Genomic DNA, 19533 nt, shown 5'->3' with positions numbered 1-19533 from the left:
TCATTACACAGGTCTACACATGTGATTAAATTACATAACCACACACCCCCACACACACACGCACATGCACATGCACACATCAGATTAAGTTTTGTTCTTGAATTAATGCAGAGGTCCTCAACCACAAGCAGTGTTGCCCACCTCCAGAGGACTTTTGGTAAAATATGGAAATATTTTTGGTTGTGGAAACTGAGGCAAGGGTTGCTACTGGCATCTAGTGGGTAGAGGTCAGGGACTCTGTGAGGCATCCTATGATGCATAGGACTGCACACACAAACACCCACAACAAAGAAGCCTTCAGTTCAAAATGACAACTGTGCCAAGTTTGAAAAGTGCAGAGTTAATAGTACTATACAAATATCAACTTTTCTGTGAGTTCCCATTATGGCTCAGCTACATGGTGTCCATGAGGATTCGAGTTGGATCCCTGGCCTCGCTCAACAGATTAAGGATTCGGCATCGCAAGCTGGGGCGTGTCACAGATGCGGCTCAGATCTAGCGTTGCTGTAGCTGTGGAGTGGGCCAGCAGCTGCAGCTCCGATTCAACCCCTAGACCAGGAACTTCCATACAAGGCAGGTACAGCCATAAAACGAAAAAAAAAAAAAAAAATATATATATATATATATATATATATATATATACCAATTTTTCTGGTTTTGACAAAGCATAGCAGTTATATAAGTTGTAATCATCGGGAAAAACTGGACAAAAGTTATAAAGGAACTCTCTGTATTAAATATTTGACGACTTCTCCTGAGTCAAGCTATTTCAGAATTAAAAGTTATGCAAATTAATGCTACTACTATGACTAATAATGATTCTCCAATGACTCCCCATTGTTCTATCTCCACCTCTTTTTTTTTTTTTGTCTTTTTGCTATTTTTTGGGCCGCTCCCGGGGCATATGGAGGTTCCCAGGCTAGGGGTTGAATCGGAGCTGTAGCTGCCAGCCTATGCTAGAGCCACAGCAACTCAGGATCGGAGCCAAGTCTGCGACCTACACCACAGCTCCCGGCAACACCAGGTCCTTAACCCACTGAGCAAGGCCAGGGATCGGACCCGCATCCTCATGGGTACTAGTCGGGTTCTTAACCCACTGAGCCACAACGGTAACTCTTCTCCACCTTTTATTAGCTGTGCAAACTTGGGCAACTCAAACTCTCTCATTATCATTTTTCTCATATATTATAAAGTGGAATTAATACTGCCATAAGAATTATGTAAACTGATGTTCATAAAAGTGCTCTTTAAATTAGGAAATTCTATCCAAATGTGAAGAACTATTATCACCTTTTAGCCCTGGCTCTCATGTCTCCCCTAGTTCATCTTCAGCCAAGTTGAACTTTAGCCAAACTCTTTCTGTGTCATCTTCATTTTCAGCTATCTGCCTAGACTTTCTCCCCCATCTCTGAACTCCACCCATTGAAACTCTTCCCACGAATAATTAATTCAAAAAAATCCACTGGTTATAAAATAGGGGGGAAAAGGAAAATCTTAAATGTTTAACATTTGAGAAAATGGCTAAGAAAATTGGTAATCTAGTATAGTGCCTGAAACCTATTCATTCATTCAACAAATATTTATTGAGTATCCAATACGTGTCAGACAATTATCTTGACCCTGAAATAAAAAGGTGTGTATGGTAAGCAATAAATATTGGTGGAATGATTGAGAGAACAGATGAATGAATAACAGATGATTTTTCTTGAAATTTAAAAAATTTTGAAGTGTAGGAAATATTGGTGATATAATGTTAGACAATTAAGATAAAATATCAGATAGTTAAATGGCATATAGAACTTGTAAAAAATATAGAAAAAAAGAAAATTGTTATGACCACCTCTGGATGATGAGTGAGGTCATGGGTGAGCTTATTTTATATTATTTTTGGTTTCTTTACATTTCCAAATTTATCATAGCAATCATTCACTACTTTTGTAATTAGAAAGAAAAAAGTATTTTTCCTGTTTCTTTATTAAAGTAGAATTGATTCACAGTGCTGTGCCAATTTCTACTGTACAGCAAAGTGACTCAATCATATATATATATGTATATAGTTTTTAATATACCTTCTTTTTTAATATTCTTTTCCATCATGGTCTATCCCAGGAGACTGGATATAGTTCCTTGTGTTACACAGTAGAACCTTATTGCTTATCCATTCTAAATGTAATAGTTTGCATCTACTAACCCCAAACTTCCAGTCCATTCCACTCCCTCCCCTTCCCCCTTGACAACCACAAGTCTGTTCTCCATGCCTGTGAGTCTGTTTCTGTTCTGTGGAAAGTTTAGATTCCACATATAAGTGATATCACATGGTATTTGTCTTTCTCTTTCTGACTTACTTCACTTAGTATGAGAATCTCAAGTTGCATCCATGTTGTTGCAAATGGCATCATTTTCTTCTTTTTATGGCTGAGTAGTATTCCATTGTGTTTATATACCACATCTTCTTAATCCATTAATCTGTCAATGGACATTTAGGTTGTTTCCATGTCTTGGCTATTGTGAATAGTGCTGCAATGAACATAGGGGTGCATGTAGAAAATAATGTTTATTTTGAAAAAAAAAAAGAACTCCCAGTGTTCTCTTGTGGCACCATGGGTTAAGGATCTGGCATTGTCACTGCTGTGTCTTGGGTCACTGCTATGGTGTCGATTTGATCCCTCGCCCGGCAACTTCCACATGCTGCAGACATGGTCAAAACAAAAAACAAAAACCTCCTAACCACATTTCAAGATTCATCTCCAATTTCACTTCTTCCATGTGTCCAGATTTGGACTGGACATAAACTCTCCCTCCTTTGAACTACCATAAGCTTGCTTTGCTCCTCTCTTGTGGCACATGCCTTGTTCAGCTTTATATTATTATATTAAAATCTCTTAGATATTTTCTTTCTCTCCTGGCCTTGCTCACCTCTGAGGTTCTTGTATACAGTACTTGGATACAGAGTCGGAATACACACACACAGAGAGAGAGAGAGAGAGAGAGAGAGAGAGATGAGGAAGGAAAAGGAGGCTAATAGTTAAGAAGGATAAAGGGACAGGACAGCAGAGCCTTCTCAAAACAGGCAGGAATTCCACAGGCCTCCCTAGACAGCGCTTCAGAGAGGAGAGTGTGATGCTGACTGGTTTCTCAAACCACACCTAAGACCATCATGTAAATCCTGGCCCTTTCCTAGGAAGAACTTTGCCACTTCAGGGTTTGTCTCTTGGGAATGTCCGATGAGCTGGGAGGAAAATGAGAGGATGGAGGCAACACTGGACAGGCTCAGTTAGTAAAAGTCTGCAGAGTCTGGGCCTTGGGTAAGTCAGGCCACCCCATTCAGATTCTCCATATTTGCCAGCCAATTAACAAATCCTTACTGAATGCCTACTGTGAACTCAGCATTCTTTGGGGAACACTAAGAAATCTGTGAAGTGTAAGGAGTTCACAATCTGATTGAAAAATTGAAACACATATCCATATCCATATACACCAACACATTCATGCATTCACACCTGCAGACATTTAAAGGTAACTCACACTCAGGTGATGTGTGATAAGAATAGTTCAGACAGCGAGTGCTGTAAAAGCTCAGAAGACAGTAAGAGTACTCTGGGCTGGAAAGGATGGGAAGACTTCCTCTAAGAGGTGGGAATTGAGGAGTTCCCTGGTGGCCTAGCAGTTAAGGATGCAGCATGGTCCCTGATGTAGCATGGGTTCAGTTCCTGGCCTGGGAACTTCCACATGCCACAGGCATGCCCAAAAATAAAAAAGAGGTGGGGAATGAGCTAGAACTTGAAATAGCTGAAATCCAGTGGTAGTGAGCATATGATATTTTTCTGTATCATAAAATAGACTGAAAGCAAATTAAGGATCAAAGTCATGAAAAGTTTCCCTCTGATGGACCACTATGCAACCATATAGAGCAGGCCTTTGGAGGTTTGAGCCCAGGCTGGCCTAGGCAGTGTAAAGAAATCCTTAGCTGTGGTGTCCCATCAATGATCAATGCTTATAGCCAGTCATTACATATATATAACTGAGTCACTTTACTGTACAGCAGAATTTAACACAACATTGTAAATCAACTATACTTCAATAAAATAAAATAAAGGCCTACTAAGGTTAAAAAAATAAAACAGCAGTCATTCTACAAGCTTTCTGGGAACATAGGCCAAAGAACTTGGGCAGAAATTAAAGAAATATCATGGAATTTTATCCTGCACTCCTGGTTACAACCAAAAGGCCCAGCCTCTGGACTAGAATTTCATGTGCAAAGGATTCCATTCCATTGAACAAAACTGAAGAGTACATGGTGTTCCGAGACAGGATAGGAAATGTAAAAAATCAATCACTTTTATTGCCACATAAAATTACCAGTAATAGCAGACATCTCCAGGCCATTTTTCCTTTCCTCCTGTCCTTTCTAAAAGCTAGGACTACATATGCAAATAGCCTCAATGAGTTTTCCTCTCACTTTGTCCGTGTACACACAGTCTCAAGAATCTGAAGGAATTACAGAGAATGGTGGTTTTCTTAAATGTAGGTATGAGAAGCTTGCATACACCTAATATCTCTAAGAAATCATGCCTATTCTTTTTTTTTTTTAAGCCAAAGTTTTGGCTTCTGACTTGAATGAATAACCTATTTATGATATATAATAAAAATTGACATCAGATCATTGGAATTTCAGAATTTCATCAAAAGCCACCCCACTTTTCCTGTCAGTCTTTCTGTGGCGGATTATCAAGGTGCACTGTAGAAACTTCTGGTCAAGGACTGAAAACATTTCAAATCCCTACCTAGAGACCCCTTGTAGAGAGAAGTAAGAAGGAGAACTATACACTGCTATGAATAGGCTCCTGTAGGCCTTAAGGAACAGAAAATCCCTCCACCTACTCTCACTGCTGGCCGCAGGCAGAACAAGGGACCCCCAGTTGCAGCAGAAACGTAATCTATGAATATGAAACTTCCATAATACTATTGTTCTCCTGAACGCAAGGGTCCTTAAAACTCATCCAGAGATTGCCTCGGTTTACAGACCAGAACAAACACTTCTGATCTTTATTTAAGGGTCATTAGTTCCTTCACAAAGGGATTTTTGCCTGGCAGAAGGACTTGCATGAGTAGAGTGGTTTAACATGGAACTTGGTTTTCAGGAGCACATACCTTGTGTCAGACATGCTAAACCTGCATCAGCCAGTCGGCCTTCAGCAAAGGGAGGGCAGGTGAGTGTGCCATCTTGGTGTGGTCATGCCAAAGCCACACCTAGGTCACCCCAAGCCTTTGTATGGGGACATGAGCTCCATATTATCCTGACATTTAGCTTGTGGAGGCTAATGCCTAATGCCTCCAGCTAAGAGAAATAAAATACTGATTCATGCTACAACATGAACTTAACATTATACCAAGTGAAAGACACAAAAGGCAACATATTGTATGATTCCATTTACATGACTTGTCCAGAATAGGCAAATAGAGAGAGACAGAAAGTAGATTCGTGGTTGCCAAGAGCTGGGGAAGGTGGAAACGGGGAGTGAGTGCGTAATGGGTACAAGTAACCTTTTTGAGTGATGAAAATGTTCTAGAACTAGATAGTGGTGATTGCACAGGATTATGGCTGTACTAAATGCCACTGAACTGTACACTCTTAAGATGGCTAGGATAGTAAATTTCACATCATGTATATTTTACCATGACTTTAAAAAGGAAAAATAACATCCTTTTTTTAGTTCCATTTCTAGCAATTCTATTTGTTTTCTTTCTGATATTTATTTCTATCTCCCCTGTGTTTTGTTTATAGCCGCTCATTTATTTAAACATGTTAAACAGATTTTTAAATAGTTTGCTTCTGGTAGGAAATCTTTGGAGATCTATATCTTTGATTATTGTTTGTGCTGATGGTGGCTTTTTAAAATATTGTCTGCCTGTTTGATTGGGCTTTATCTGTGAGAATCTTGTTCAAGTCTCCATTGGGATAAACTCTTTCAGAAAGGACAAGATTTGTTTCTGCCACATGTCTGGGTTTGCCGCTAAAAATGAATTGGGCTATGCTGATAGTATTCCTCTGAATGCCAGAACAACATGAGGGTAGGCTTGTGATTGCAAACATCAAAGGGCCCTAATAAGAAAGTGAAAAGAAAGTTTATGGAATGGAAAAAAATGTTTGCAAATCCTAAAGAGTCTAGTATCCATATATATAAAGAACTCTTGCAACTCTACAACAAAAAGACAAACACCTAGTTAAAAAATAGGCCAAAGATATGAATAGCCATTTCTCCAGAGAAGATACACAAATGACCAATAAACACATGAAAATATGCTCAACATCCTTAATCATTAGAAAAATGTAAATCAAAACCACAATGATACCACTTCACACCCACTACGATGGCTGTAATTTTTTAAAACCCTGAAAATAACAAGGGTTGGCAAGGATGTAGATAAATTGGAACCCTCGTGCATTGCTGGTAGGAATATAAAATAGTGCAGCTTCTGTGGAAAAGTTTGGTGGTGCCTTGAAAAGTTAAACATATGACCCAGTAGCCCCATTCCTAAATATATGTATTATTATTACTTGCTTTTTAGGGCTTTGGCATATGGAGGTTCCCAGGCTAGGGATCACATTGGAGCTACAGCTGCTGGCCTACAGCACAGCCACAGCAACACAAGATCCAAGCCTCATCTGGGACCTATAACACAGCTTACGGCAACATCGGATCCTTAACCCACTGAATGAGGCTAGGGATTGAACTCACAACCTCATGTTTACCAGTTGGATTCTTTTCCGCTGTGCCACAAGAATTCCTCCACTCCTAAATATATATACCAAAGAACTGAAAACAGATATTCAGGAGTTCCTTTCCTGACGCAGCAGAAACAAATCCGACTAGTGTCGATGAGGATGCAGGTTCGATCCCTGGCCTTGCTCAGTGGGTTAAGGATCCGACGTTGCCATGAGTTGTGGCGTGGGTCTCGGACGCCACTCGGATCCCCCGTTGCTGTGGCTGTGGCATAGGCTGGCAGCTGTAGCTCTGATTCGACCCCTAGCCTGCAAACTTCCATGTACCATGGGTGCAGCCCTAAAAAGCAAAAAATAAAAATAAAATAAAACAGATATTCAAACAAAATTTGTTCGTGAATATTCATAGCAATCAAAGCAGCCAAAAGGTGGAAACAACTCAAATGTACCTCAAGTGATGCAAATAGATAAACAAAATGTGGTCTATCTGTACAATGGAATACTATTCAGTCATAAAAATGAATGAGGTACTGATACATGGCATAACATATATAACCTCAAAAGGAAGATGCTAAGTGAAAGAAATCAGACACAAATGATCACATATTATAAGATCGCATTTGCATGCTATATCCAAAGCAGGAAAATCCATAGTATTTCATTTGAAAGTACATTAGTGTTTACCAGGGGCTGCAAGGGAGGACAGGGAAATGACTGCTAATGGGTATGGACTTTATAGGATGATGAAAATGTTCTTGAATTAGATAATAGCAATGGTTGCATGACATTGTGAATATACTAGAAACGACTGAATAGTATATTTAATTCTCCTAAAAAGTCATAACCTCGAAGTTTCCATGGTGGCTCAGAGGTAATGCACCCAACTAGTATCCATGAGGACTTGGTTTCAATCCCTGGCCTTGCTCAGTGGATTAAGGATCTGGCATTGCCGTGAGCTATGGTGTAGGTCATAGACGTGGCTCTTGGATCTGGTGTTGCTGTGGCTGTGGCGTAGGCCGGCAACTGCAGCTCCGATTTGACCTCTAGCCTGGGAACTTCCATATGCCGTGGGTGTGGTCCTAAAAAGACAAAAAAAGAATCATAACCTCAACAATTACTAAGAATGTTCTCTCTACAAAGCATCATTCTAAAAAGGTTCAAATCCAGGATCCAGCACTTCCTAGCTGGGTGCCTTTAGGCAAGTTACTTAACCTCTCTGTGATTCGACAACACCACCTGTAAAATGAGGGCCATAGAAGTATGCACCTCTATAGGGTTATTATGAGGATTAAATGAGTTAATAGTGTAAAGCACTTGGAACATTGCTTGGCACATAGTAAAAACTAACCAAGAGTTAGATATAGGCATACTTCTTTTTATTGTGCTTTGCAGATATTGCATTTTTACAAATTGAAACGGCATTGTCAGATGATGGTTAGCAATTTTTTTAGCAATAAAGTGCTTTTATTTATTTATTTTTTTGCTGCACCCCTCAGCATGTAGAAATTCCCAGGCTAGGGAGCGAACCTATGCCTCAGCAGTGACCCAAGCCACTGCAGTGACAACGCCAGATCCTTAACCCACTGAGCCATAAGATCTCCCAGCAATAAAGAACTTTTAAATTAAGGTATATGCATTGTTTTTTTGACCCAGTGCTGTTGCACACTTAATAGACTACAATATAGTGTAAGCATAACTTTTATATGCACTGGGAAACAAACGAACAAAAAATCCATGACTTTATTTCGTTATCTACTTTATTGAAATATATGGGACTGAACCCACAGTGTCTCCGAGGTATGCCTGTGTTGTGATCATTTCAATTAATCCTCTCAACAACCCCATGAAGTAGGTACTATTAGTTATTCCCATTTTACAGATGAGAAAACTAAGCCACAAGCAGAATAAGCAGCTCTCCAGGTTGGCCAGCTAGCATTTGGCAGGCAAAGCTAGGATTCAGACACCAGCAGTCTTGCTTCAGGGTCCCTGCTCTCAACTGTTGCCATGCTCCACCTCAAATAAATCTGGTATATCAAGCCCTGAATTTCACAGCTATTTTTGCCTAGGATGAGATTCAATTTGGTCTTTAAGGTTTTCAAAGTGTGAATCAATTCAAGTAAACATGTTAAAAAAAAATATTACCCCGGCTGGTACCCAGATATGGCAAAATATTCAGGGGCACATGAATGACTGAGGCCTTTGGAATGGATTGGCAATGAGATCCTGCTGTGCAGCACTGGGAACTATGTCTAGTCACTTATGACGGAGCATGATAATGTGAGAAAAAAGAATGTATACATGTATGTGTAACTGGGTCACCATGCTGTACAGTAGGAAAAAAAAATGTATTGGGGAAATTTAAAAAAAAAGAAAAAAAAGAAAACACCGGAGTAAACCGTAGAAATCTAAGATATGACAGAACTACCGGAGCTGTTACCAATGTACTAGGTAGGCTACTGTACACCAGAAGTAAAATCTGTATGTATCTCGCTCCAGGCCGTAACTGTTCACCAGGTATCTAGCAAAAGAGGGGGAGGCTTGCAGAACTCAGGGAAAGCCAGCTTGCCGAGGATACATCTTGATTAATGTCAGAGAGAGGTTGTGGGGGTGCCATCCCTTGACATCTATTTGAAAATGAATTGATCCAGCAGCCATCTATTACCTGGCTTCCTACCCGCCAGCCCCCTGAGGGAACATGAAGCACTGGAGATCACAGTGCCCAAAAATATTTTCATTTCTTTTGAAATTAAAAGAAAAAAAATAATATGATCCAGCCCCAATTAGATTCATCTTGATACCAACAGTTATAAAACATAATTTTACAAAAATTTATGAAGGGACCCAAGAAGGCAAAATGCCCAGGGCCCACAACTCTCCTAATGTGGCCTTAACACTAGGACGGGTCTCAGGACCTCTCCCTCCTGTGTCTTCAAGGAACCAGCTCAGCAGCCAGTGCAGGTAGCAACTGCTCCTCTCAGCATCCCCTCAGAGTTGAGCAAAACTGTAGAGACCACGTTTGAAAAATCCAACAGTCTTGGATCTCAAATCTCTGGCTTAGTGAGACTCAGCCGGGGCCTTGGTGCAAGGGGAAAGAGGCCTGGACCAGCACAAAAGAAGGAGACCCCTGGCACTCAGGATTTTTAAAGACTGCCCAAAAGCCGGCTGCCGCAAAATACCTTACCCCTCCACCACTCCTGCCTGGAATCGCACTCCCCCCCCCCCTTTTTTTTTTTTTTTTTTTTTTTTTTTTTTGCTGTTTAAGGCCTCACCAGGGGCATATGGAGGTTCCCAAGCTAGGGGTCTAATCAGAGTTACAGCTGCCAGCCTACACCACAGCCACCCGGGATCCCAGCAGCGTCTGGGATCTACACCACAGCTCACAGCCACACCAGATCCTTAATCCACTGAGCAAGGCCAGGGATCAAACCTGCAACCTCATGGTCTTAGTCGGATTCGTTTCTGCTGTGCCACAACAGGAACTCCAAACTGCACCATTTTCATTTATTTACTCCTTTGAAATAAGATGGCAAGCATACAACAAGAAGTGCACAGATTTTGCAGCCAAACTCGCTCGTATGCCCACGGTCAAGTTGCCTGTCTTCCTTGGGGCTCAGTTTTCTGTGTAAAAAAAATAGGGAAGTAATAATGGTGGTTGTAAAAGCAGGATAAGTTATGCCCAGTGTCAAGCAGAGGTCTCATTTTTAAAGTGATTCTTATACTAGGAAGGACGTTAAAACATCCTGGAACGCCTGTAAACCCCTCTTGGAGGAAGAACAAGAGTCTTCCTTCGTGGCCTCGCCCTTTTATTATTATTATTATTACTATTATTATTCTTATTTGACACATTGGTGAGGGAAATTCTATAAAAATGGAGGGAAAAGAGAGGAAGCGGTAGTGGGTAAGGAGGGAACTCTTTCCGGGTCTAGAGTACCCGCCCGGGAGTAAGGCTCACTTTGGGCACCTGCAGAGCTGGTGCAGTTAAGAGGCGCAGCAACCGAGCACAGCAAATGCTGCTGCACGCGCCTGGAGCTGAAGGAAGGGGCCCGTGCAGCACTGGCATCCTTGGATGCACAAAGCACTTGGCAGGTTTCTGCACTTGCAACTCTGACATGCGTTCATTCTCAAGAGGCACGTGGGGTTTCTTGCAGCATGCATCCGGACTCCTCTGCAAACCCAGTCGCAAACTCCAGTTCCCGGGATGCACGGTGGGATCTGATTTCAAAACACCCCGTGCTAACAGTCTCCGAGGCAATACTTTCATCGTAATCACTAGCGGATTTTGCGCGCGAATGGAACAAAATCCCACAGTCTATCCATTCCACCAAATTCTAGGAAGGGAGAGCCTTGCTCAGAGCCCAAAGCACAACAAACTAACTCTGCTTTGTCGTGCACGGTTGGTTGGGGGCTCGGCGCTTGCCCCAGTGTTATCTCTCTGCCTTTTCCTCTAAGGAAGCGAGGAACACGGCGACATTGGCGGACCGCGGAACATCGAGGGTTGGGCGGAGGAACATTGCCCAAGCACTTCTCCACGAGCTCCAGGATTTAGTGTGAAGTCTTGCCCCCTCCCCCACCCCAAAATAGCTTTCACAATCCAGCACAGCCCCTTGCTCCAATCAGACACTTCGTCCAAGTTGGAAGCAGTTAAACTACAAGTTGGAGTCACCGTTCCCCAGACAAGCGAGCACACTACCAGCACCAGTCTCAAACACACTCGCCCTATTTTATTTACACGCCCTGGCCGCGAGCGCGCCCCCACCAACTCCCACCGACCTCAATTGGAGGCAATGTGAACGCTAGTAGAGGGCGTCTAACAGACGCGAATGCGTAAACTTTGAACCTGCGGAAGGCAACCAACCCCGTATATAAGGCGCGCGAGCCTCCGAATACACGCCAGAAGAGGTTCCGGCTCCAGAAAAGCACCCCTCGTGGGCGCTGGTCCCAGCCAAAGGCCGGATCCCGGGATCGCCAAGACCCCGGGACAGAGTCTGCAGAAGCGCGACGTTTCATTGACAGCAGTCAGGGCATGGAGCACAGCCACCGCGGCACTGGCTACCACAGCCTGGGAGTCGACGAGGACAGAGAAGAACTGCATGGTCAGTGCCTAGACGGGGACAGGTGCTCTGGCAAATTCCAGAAAAAGAAATTTCCCTGGGAAGGGCGGGTGGACGGGACACTACACGCTTGTCGCAGCCCCGCCTCCAACACGGCCCCTGGCCCCCTCCAGCCCATGCACCGTGGGCTCCACCGCCCCGGTCTCTCTCCCTTTTGCTTTCCCCTTTTCCCAGATTTGAAGGCTACCATGACCGCGAAGGTTGTAAGCAGGGAAGAGGGGGGTACCGAACCTGAGCCCGGAGCAGCAGCAGCCGCAGACTACCTCGGCGCGGCAGAGCCCAACCTCCTGGACGACGAAAACCGTGAGGACGTCGGCCGGCTCGAGCCCCCGCAGCAGCTGCAGCTGGAGGAGCCAGCTCCCCCGGCCGCTGAGGGGCCACAGATCGTGGCGAGAAGGCGGCGCCGCTACCGTACTGTGTTCACCGAGTTGCAGCTACAGGAGCTGGAGATCGTCTTCCACCGCACTCAATACCCCGACGTGTTCGCGCGGTAAGCGGCGGGCTCCGGAGGCTCCCAGTTCTCCAGGGGCCCGTGCTTATCCCGAGGCTCTATCCCAGGATCCTCCCCCTCCTTTCCTGGCCAAAAGCCTCTTAGAAGGCTCGTGGGCGCCGTGGGCGCCGGGTCCGCCCCAGCTCTCTGGGGTTGGGGCACTGCGTACAGAGCTTGTGAGGGTGCAGGACAGGAGCGGGACTAGGGTGGAGCGAGCCAGGCGGGGCTTTAAAAGCCTGCTTTAAATGAAAATTTTGGTAATGTGTTCATTGTGGGGGGTTTGCATTCATTTTTTAATATTTTGACTATTGCATTGAAATATTCATCGTGATTACTCAGCTATTTTGCGCACGAGGCGAGCGCCACCCTAGTCTCGGTCCTGCCACGTGGAGCGCTGTTTCCAAGAGGCAGAGTTTTGGCCATTAAAATGCCAGCGACTCTTTCCCACCTCTCACCTTCCCTGAAACCCTTGGGATCCACAGCTTGCTAGGGAACGAAGGAATAGGCCTGTTCTGGCCCGGTAGGAATGGGGGAGCAGGACGAATCGGTGTGAGGTTTAGGGGCGCCCTTTCTGGTTCCGCTGTATTTAGCCTTCGCCCGCCAAAGAGCAGAAAAAATTTCCCTTGAGCACTTGGCCGACGTGGTTTTGGAGTGTCTCCTAGAGCATTCGCTTCTCCTTTTACAATGAATAGAAATACTCTGATTCAAAACACAGCTTTTTTTTTTTTTTTGGACGTTTTATTTATTTTTACAGAGGGATCTCCCAGGAAAAGATTTCCAGGGTAGTTCTCTGCTGTTCTACAAACGGGAAAATTGATTGAGTCATACATATCCGACTAACAGACACACTCTCAGGAATTTAAATATATATATTCGCTTTTTATATCTTACCTAAGAGATAAGTTGTTCATGAGAAAACCCTCCCTAAAGCAAACCTCAAGCTATGTTAGAGCGAACTACACTGGGAGCAGGGCGGGGGAATAAACATATAAATGATATGTTTTATACAAAATTCCAAATACTGAACATTTGCACTTCCCTCCCCCCCCACCCCCCTTAGAGAGGAGATTGCAGGTCGCCTGAATTTGACTGAAGCCAGAGTGCAGGTCAGTAAATCTTCATAAAGCGGTTGGCAGAGCAGCCATTCTAAAACATGCTTTAGGTTTTGTCCAGGAAATTCTCAAGTTGGAGCGTTCTGTTTGTTGTCTTTTCCATGTTTAGCAAGTAAGTTTTGAATATCGGACTCTTTAAGGGTGTAAAATGGAACAAGTAAGCGCAAGCTTATGCAAATTGCCGGTTACCAGAGGGAATATGATTTCTTAAAGGAAAAAAAATAAAGTACACACCTCTCTCCTCTCCTCCCCTCCCCTCTTCTCTTCTCTCTCTCTCTACCCTCTCCCTCTTTCTCTCTCTCTCCTCTCTCTCTCCAGACACACACACATTTTTTTCAATAAATGAAGTTCATCTCCTTCTAACACTGGCATCCTTTAAAAAGGATGTTAGTTGTTCCTAAAGGAATGTTTCTATGCGGAATCATTGGCTCAGTCCTACCTAGGAAGTATTTAAATCAATGCACTGAAGAGCTAGGTTATGAGAAGTTTCAACTATACTAAAATTATTTAAAATACCTAAAACCAGGCATAAACTCTTGGCTGAATGAGAACTTTTAAATATTTCGAATTTGGGGTATTTGGGAAGATATTAATTACTCATATACTCTATTCAAACATAGAACCTAGTACATGAGTAATTAATACATGTTTAGTTAAACTGAGACTGATGCAGGGGGGCGGGGGCAGTGGTGGCTTAAAAACCTAAATCCAGTTGCCTAATCCAGCCACTGTTTTTAAATGTTTGTAAAGCAGTGTAGAGAGTGGCAGCCTTAAATTTTGTTTTTTTGAAAGACTTTGATGTCAGTCTGAAAACAGCTAAAATACTGCATTTATGGTGGTGATGGGGAAAAATTTGCGAGCTTTGGAAAAATTATCCTTAAAAAAGTAAATCCAAAAAGAGAAAGAACAATTTTGAATAAAGTCCCACTGACCTAAGAAGGAGTGAAAGGTTAGAGAAGAATTGTATCCATTCAAGTATATGCATTGCAGGTGCCATACAAATTCAACTTTATGAAACTACCAAATGCATAAGTGAATATTCTCTTGAAGATTGTTTAACATTGTTTAACATCTAATATTTTTCTCTTGTCCTTTTTGGTGGTAATATTCTGAAACGGTGAGTTTTCTGGAATTCAGTTGCGAGGGTGCTCTCATTTCAGGCCACGTTCTCACCTGTGCTGATTTAAAATACTTTTTTCATTTATTCAGGCAGTGATTACAAATTTGTAGCTCATGGGATCAAAGAGTGACTATTTGAGGTCCTAGCACACCATAGTTACATGAAAGAAGTATTTGCCCCCTTTCAAAAAAAATGTGTACACACACACACACACACACACACACACACACACACGTATATGAGATGGCTTAATGGTCTTGCCCCATAATACATGTGTGAATTCAGTGCTGGAAAAGATGTCGTGCCCATCTGTTGTTGGTGTGTGGAATAGCAGACCACCAGACACTGGCATCCTAATGTCACAGGCTGGACCAACAGTCAGGGCTGGTCTCAGGCCAAGTCCTCTACTTTGTCAGACAGACAAGGTGAACCCAGAGGAAAAGAAAAGGTTTGCTAGATTGATTTTCCCCCTCCTTGGGTTTACATAGTCTTAATGGATTTCTGAAAGGAAAATGAGCCAGAAAGCACAAATAAGCAATAAAGACAATGTTCTCATCTACTTCCAAACACTATAGCATAAATTTCCCCAAGAAACTTAATAGATGATTCCTCTATCCATCTTTGGCATAGATGGATAGTAGATGTGTTTTATGAAACCTGTATTGGAAGTCCAGACCTAATACTGACCCATACCAAAATGTGCCATATGTGGGTTTGGGTTATGTTTAGGGAGGTTAAACCACAGGTACATATGAATCCCTCCAAAATGAGCTCTATTACAATAGCCTTCTTCCAATTATGTACCCATGCAGTAGAAGGACACCAAATCCTAAGGTGGGATAGAGAAAAGGTGGCTTCGGGTAGGCAGAGAGAAGATGCCTTTGTCTCACTTTAAACATGCAGTTTGGGAAAGTCCAAAAGGATTAAATACAATATAAAGCCCATAAACTAGTATGTTAAGAGCACACTGAAGTCTAACTGGCAGCTTTTTAGTTTTTTGCTTGCTAATAGTTGGCAAGCCTTTAGGGAGGAGCCTCTTCTGTGACCCCTGACCCCACAGGATTGAACATAATTGGACCTTCACGCTTTAGGAATAATTGATGGCATTGGAGTCTGGATAAGGAGTGGAGCTGGCAGGGTCTAGGGTGCCCTATCACTCTAGGTAGTGGTGGCTCCTTTCCAGGATCCTGAAACTGAAACTAGAGTCAAATGAGCTGACCTTGTCCTGAGCCCAAGAACATTTGAAGGGCAGGGCAGGTTGAAGCATGCAAAATTGACATTATCTGGGGGAAAGGATTTGGGGTTTAGTGAATTTGGATTTAGTTAAGCTAAACCTTCCTTAACGCTCATGGCTAAAATATCAAGGCAGTGCCTGGGGCTTCAGTAATCCTCATGTCGCAGTGAGTCAAGCCACAAAGTCCCCTATGATCGGGCCTCCCTTGACTTACCACCTGTTAAAAGTCTTGGGAGGTTTCAGAGAAAGAATGATCCGTTAAGCATCATTGAAAGAAACCTTCTGTCTTAAAGGTGCAACATGCCCCTATGGATTAGTCACTTCAAGTGGAAGATGGACTTTTCCAAGAGGCGATGGTTGCCCTCAGTGTGACTTCAATGGGGCCCACCTTTATCCCGTGCTCAGCTTCCCCCACAACCAGGATGACACTATCCCTGGTGAGAAGGGGGTGGAGGCAGCTGGACTGCTAATGGTCCAATGTTTCTTTCTTTCTTTTTTTTTTTTTTTTTTTTTTTTTACCTGCAGCATATGAAGGTTCCCAGGCTAGGGGTCCAATCGGAGCTACAGCTGCCTGCCTACACCACAGCCACAGCAACATCAGTCTGAGCCGCATCTGCGACCTACACCAGAGCTCACAGCAATGCCAGATCCTTAACCCACTGAGCAAGGCCAGGGATCAAACCCGTGTCCTCATGGATACTAGTCAGATTCGTTTCCACTGCGCCACGACAGGAACTCCCAGTCCAACATTTATTTATCCCTGTTCCCAGGCGTGGGCATTAACTGCAAGGACCCAGTGCCATTCATCAGTTAGACCCGCATCCAGGACTTGGCAAAAAAAAAAAAAAAAACATTAAGGAATACAAAAAAAAGGGGGCGGGACAAATCATTGTGCCAAAGTCTAGACTAGGCTTGGCTCACTAAGGATTAGTTGAGGGAGGAGATGTGCTGTTTACTTTCCTAAGATATTTTAGCAATAAGGAAACAGCTTCTCCTGCTGCAGTTTACAGTCTCAGTGGCAGACTTGCATGTTGTGTGTTCTCTTATGACATTCGCTGTGTAATATATGAAACCAATGTCTTTTTTCCTATGATTGTAGGTCTGGTTTCAGAACAGAAGGGCCAAGTGGAGAAGGCACCGTAGGGCACTCATGTTTGGAAATCTGGCCCCCGTTGCCTTGGGCCCCCCTGTGGGGATAATCTTTGAAGGGCCCTATCATGCCCTCCCTCTCCTAGAGCCTGCCTGGGGATGCATTCCTGTGGTGCCACAGCCAGTCATGCCACCCAGGCCCCTCCAGCCACTTGTGCTACCTGAGCCACGACCTCTGCCACTCAGGCCACAGCCTCTGCCACCCAGGCCACCCATGATGCCTGTGCCACCCCCACCACCTGTGCCTCCCTTTGCTCTGGCCCCTGTAGGTGTGGCGTGGGCCCCTGTCATCAACGGTCATTACGCAGGTCCCATTTTCTGAACACAGTGTGCATGGCATTTTTTCCCCATGTATCTTTCTGCCAGATATAAAATTGTGCACAGCACATCAAAGGAATTCATCCAAAACCTGTTAAATGAATTGAGTAAATGAACAAAATCAGCTCCTGTTGTTTGGGGAGGGCACATTGTAGTTTAAATAAAGACGCAAATTGACAACATATTGATTGGAGGTGTCCGATGGGATAAGTAGGGTATGCATGGGAATGGCTAAAGCAATGCAATTCAAACAGAATGTCGAACAAGCTTCCTTTCAGAATGTAATAGCTCTGAGTCACCGTAACAGGCCATGCACACAGTCCTCCAGGTGCCTGTGGTGGGTTGACGCTGACCACAGATTCTCCTCCCACCACCCTCATCTATACCCTGCCCTTTGGGGAGCACATGCATGGGTGGGATGGGAGGGGGTGGGTCTAAAGTGAGTGAGAGGACTGTATTTCCAGGTAGGGACATGAGGTCTTCAAGGAGCTCAACAGCCACGGACTCTTAAGGGAACCTTCCTAAGAGGCTGCTCACGGTTGCAAGGGAAGGTGGCAGCCAAATAGCCATTTCTATTCACTGCCTCCCATTTGGTGGAGGTTATGGGGAATAGGAACCATGCTGGCTTAAAGATACCAAAGGTGCCTCTCTTAAGGTCAGAAAAGAGTTCTTCAAAAAAAGAAAAACATGAGGTTGCAGATTCGATCCCTGGCCTCGCTCAGTGGGTTAAGGATCTGGCGTTGCCGTGAGCTCTGGTGTAGGTCACAGACACGGCTCAGATCTAGCATTGCTGTGGCTCTGGTGTAAGCCAGCAGCTGCAGCTCTGATTAGACCCCTAGCCTGGGAGCTTCCATATGACACGTGTGGCCCTAAATAAATAAAAATTTTTTAAAATCCATAAGATGCTTCCCTGAACACGGTTCCAGAATAAGCCCGCATTAAAAAAAGCAGGAGTTCCCATTATGGCCCAGCAGTAAGGAACACAACTAGTATCCATGAGGATGTGGGTTCAAACCCTGGCCCCACTCAGTGGGTTGACGATTTGGTGTTGCCGTGAGCTGTGGTGTAGGTTGCAGACATGGCTCGGATACCACGTTGCTGTGGCTGTGGCTGTGGCTGTGGTGTAGGCCAGCAGCTGTAGCTCTGATTCAAGCCCTAGCCTGGGAACTTACATATGCCATGGGTGCAGCCCTACAAACCAAAAAGGGTGTGGGGGGTAGGTGGGAGAAGGAGGCCAGGCCCACTCTTTTAAAAACATGACTTTCTTTTCGGTAGAACTTATGCTTTGGATCAATTGGTAGCAGTGTACAGTAATTTTATGAACACAGTCATGCTCTGAAATGATTCTGTACAGTGACACCAGAATTTCCTTTCACAGGAGGTGGGTTGGGGAGAAGGAAGCTTATGGAAGACAAGTTTTGCAGCAGTTCTGTGTTCCTAGTTTGAAGGGAAGCTTTAATTTCATGAGAAAGCATATAATTTGTGCGGTATTGGACAACACCACAAAAACATCCCTTCACACCCAGGGATGCCAAAAGTCAGTGAGATGGTTGTATCAAATGTGGGAGGTTAATGCTACTGCGGAGGTCCCAGCCCCTGCTGGGAGTGAGAGGCACCCAAGATGCACCTGTGCCTGCCCATTGCCAGCCTCACCCAGTAATTTCAAAACAACCATCTATATTTCCCATTTTGCCCTCTTCTTGCCAAGACATCAGGTTCCTCAATGCTTTAAGTCCTCTTGGAAATGCAAGGTCTGTACAAATCAAAGTTGCAGGACCCCATACAGCCTTTATACCCTGAGACTCAAAGTCAAACAGTACCCAGTGCACAAATCCCACAGTTAATTCTCAGATCCAGTCTGCCAAACACAGAACAGTTTTTTTTATCTCGGCTGCCTGGGAGAAGCAAAAAAGTAAATACCCTTTTCCATAAGTGGATGAGGTCTTCAAGAGACACACTACTTTTAAAACATATCTAGGAGTTCCTGCTGTAGCTCAGTGGATTAAGAAAATGACTAGTATCCATGAGGACAGATGCGATCACTGGCCTTGCTCAGTGGGTTAAGGATCAGGCATTCCTACAAGCTATAGTGTAGGTGGAAGATGCGACTGGGATCTGGTGTGGCTGTGGCTGTGGCATAAGCTGGCAGCTGCAGCTCTGATTCTACTCCTAGCCTGGGACTTCCATATGCCACAGGTGCAGCCCTAAAAGGGGGAAAAAAATACATACCTAATTCTTCCGGATGCCTGATGATTTAAGGGAGGATGGTAGGATG

The 19533-nt window shown here is 44.0% G+C and overlaps 1 protein-coding gene across 1 annotated transcript; it reads left to right on the top strand.

The window, feature by feature from the left end:
• The first annotated feature begins 11613 nt into the window (after window positions 1-11613).
• ESX1 (ESX homeobox 1) lies at window positions 11614-17440 on the top strand. The gene is made up of 4 exons (XM_021079859.2): window positions 11614-11817; window positions 12010-12325; window positions 13386-13431; window positions 16891-17440. Exons 1-4 carry the CDS (start codon window positions 11748-11750, stop codon window positions 17260-17262), a joined length of 804 nt encoding a protein of 267 aa, XP_020935518.2. The 5' UTR covers window positions 11614-11747; the 3' UTR covers window positions 17263-17440.
• The last annotated feature ends 2093 nt before the right edge of the window (window positions 17441-19533 follow it).

The sequence above is a fragment of the Sus scrofa genome, chromosome X, assembly GCF_054392235.1.
Source record: "Sus scrofa isolate SSC_HxYL_T2T_F1_AM1 chromosome X, Sscrofa_HxYL_maternal_Yorkshire_Landrace_v2.0, whole genome shotgun sequence".
NCBI classification, from domain to species: Eukaryota; Metazoa; Chordata; class Mammalia; order Artiodactyla; family Suidae; genus Sus; species Sus scrofa.
The sequence above is the reverse complement of the archived record's forward strand: the minus strand, read 5'-3'. Positions and strand labels throughout refer to the sequence as shown.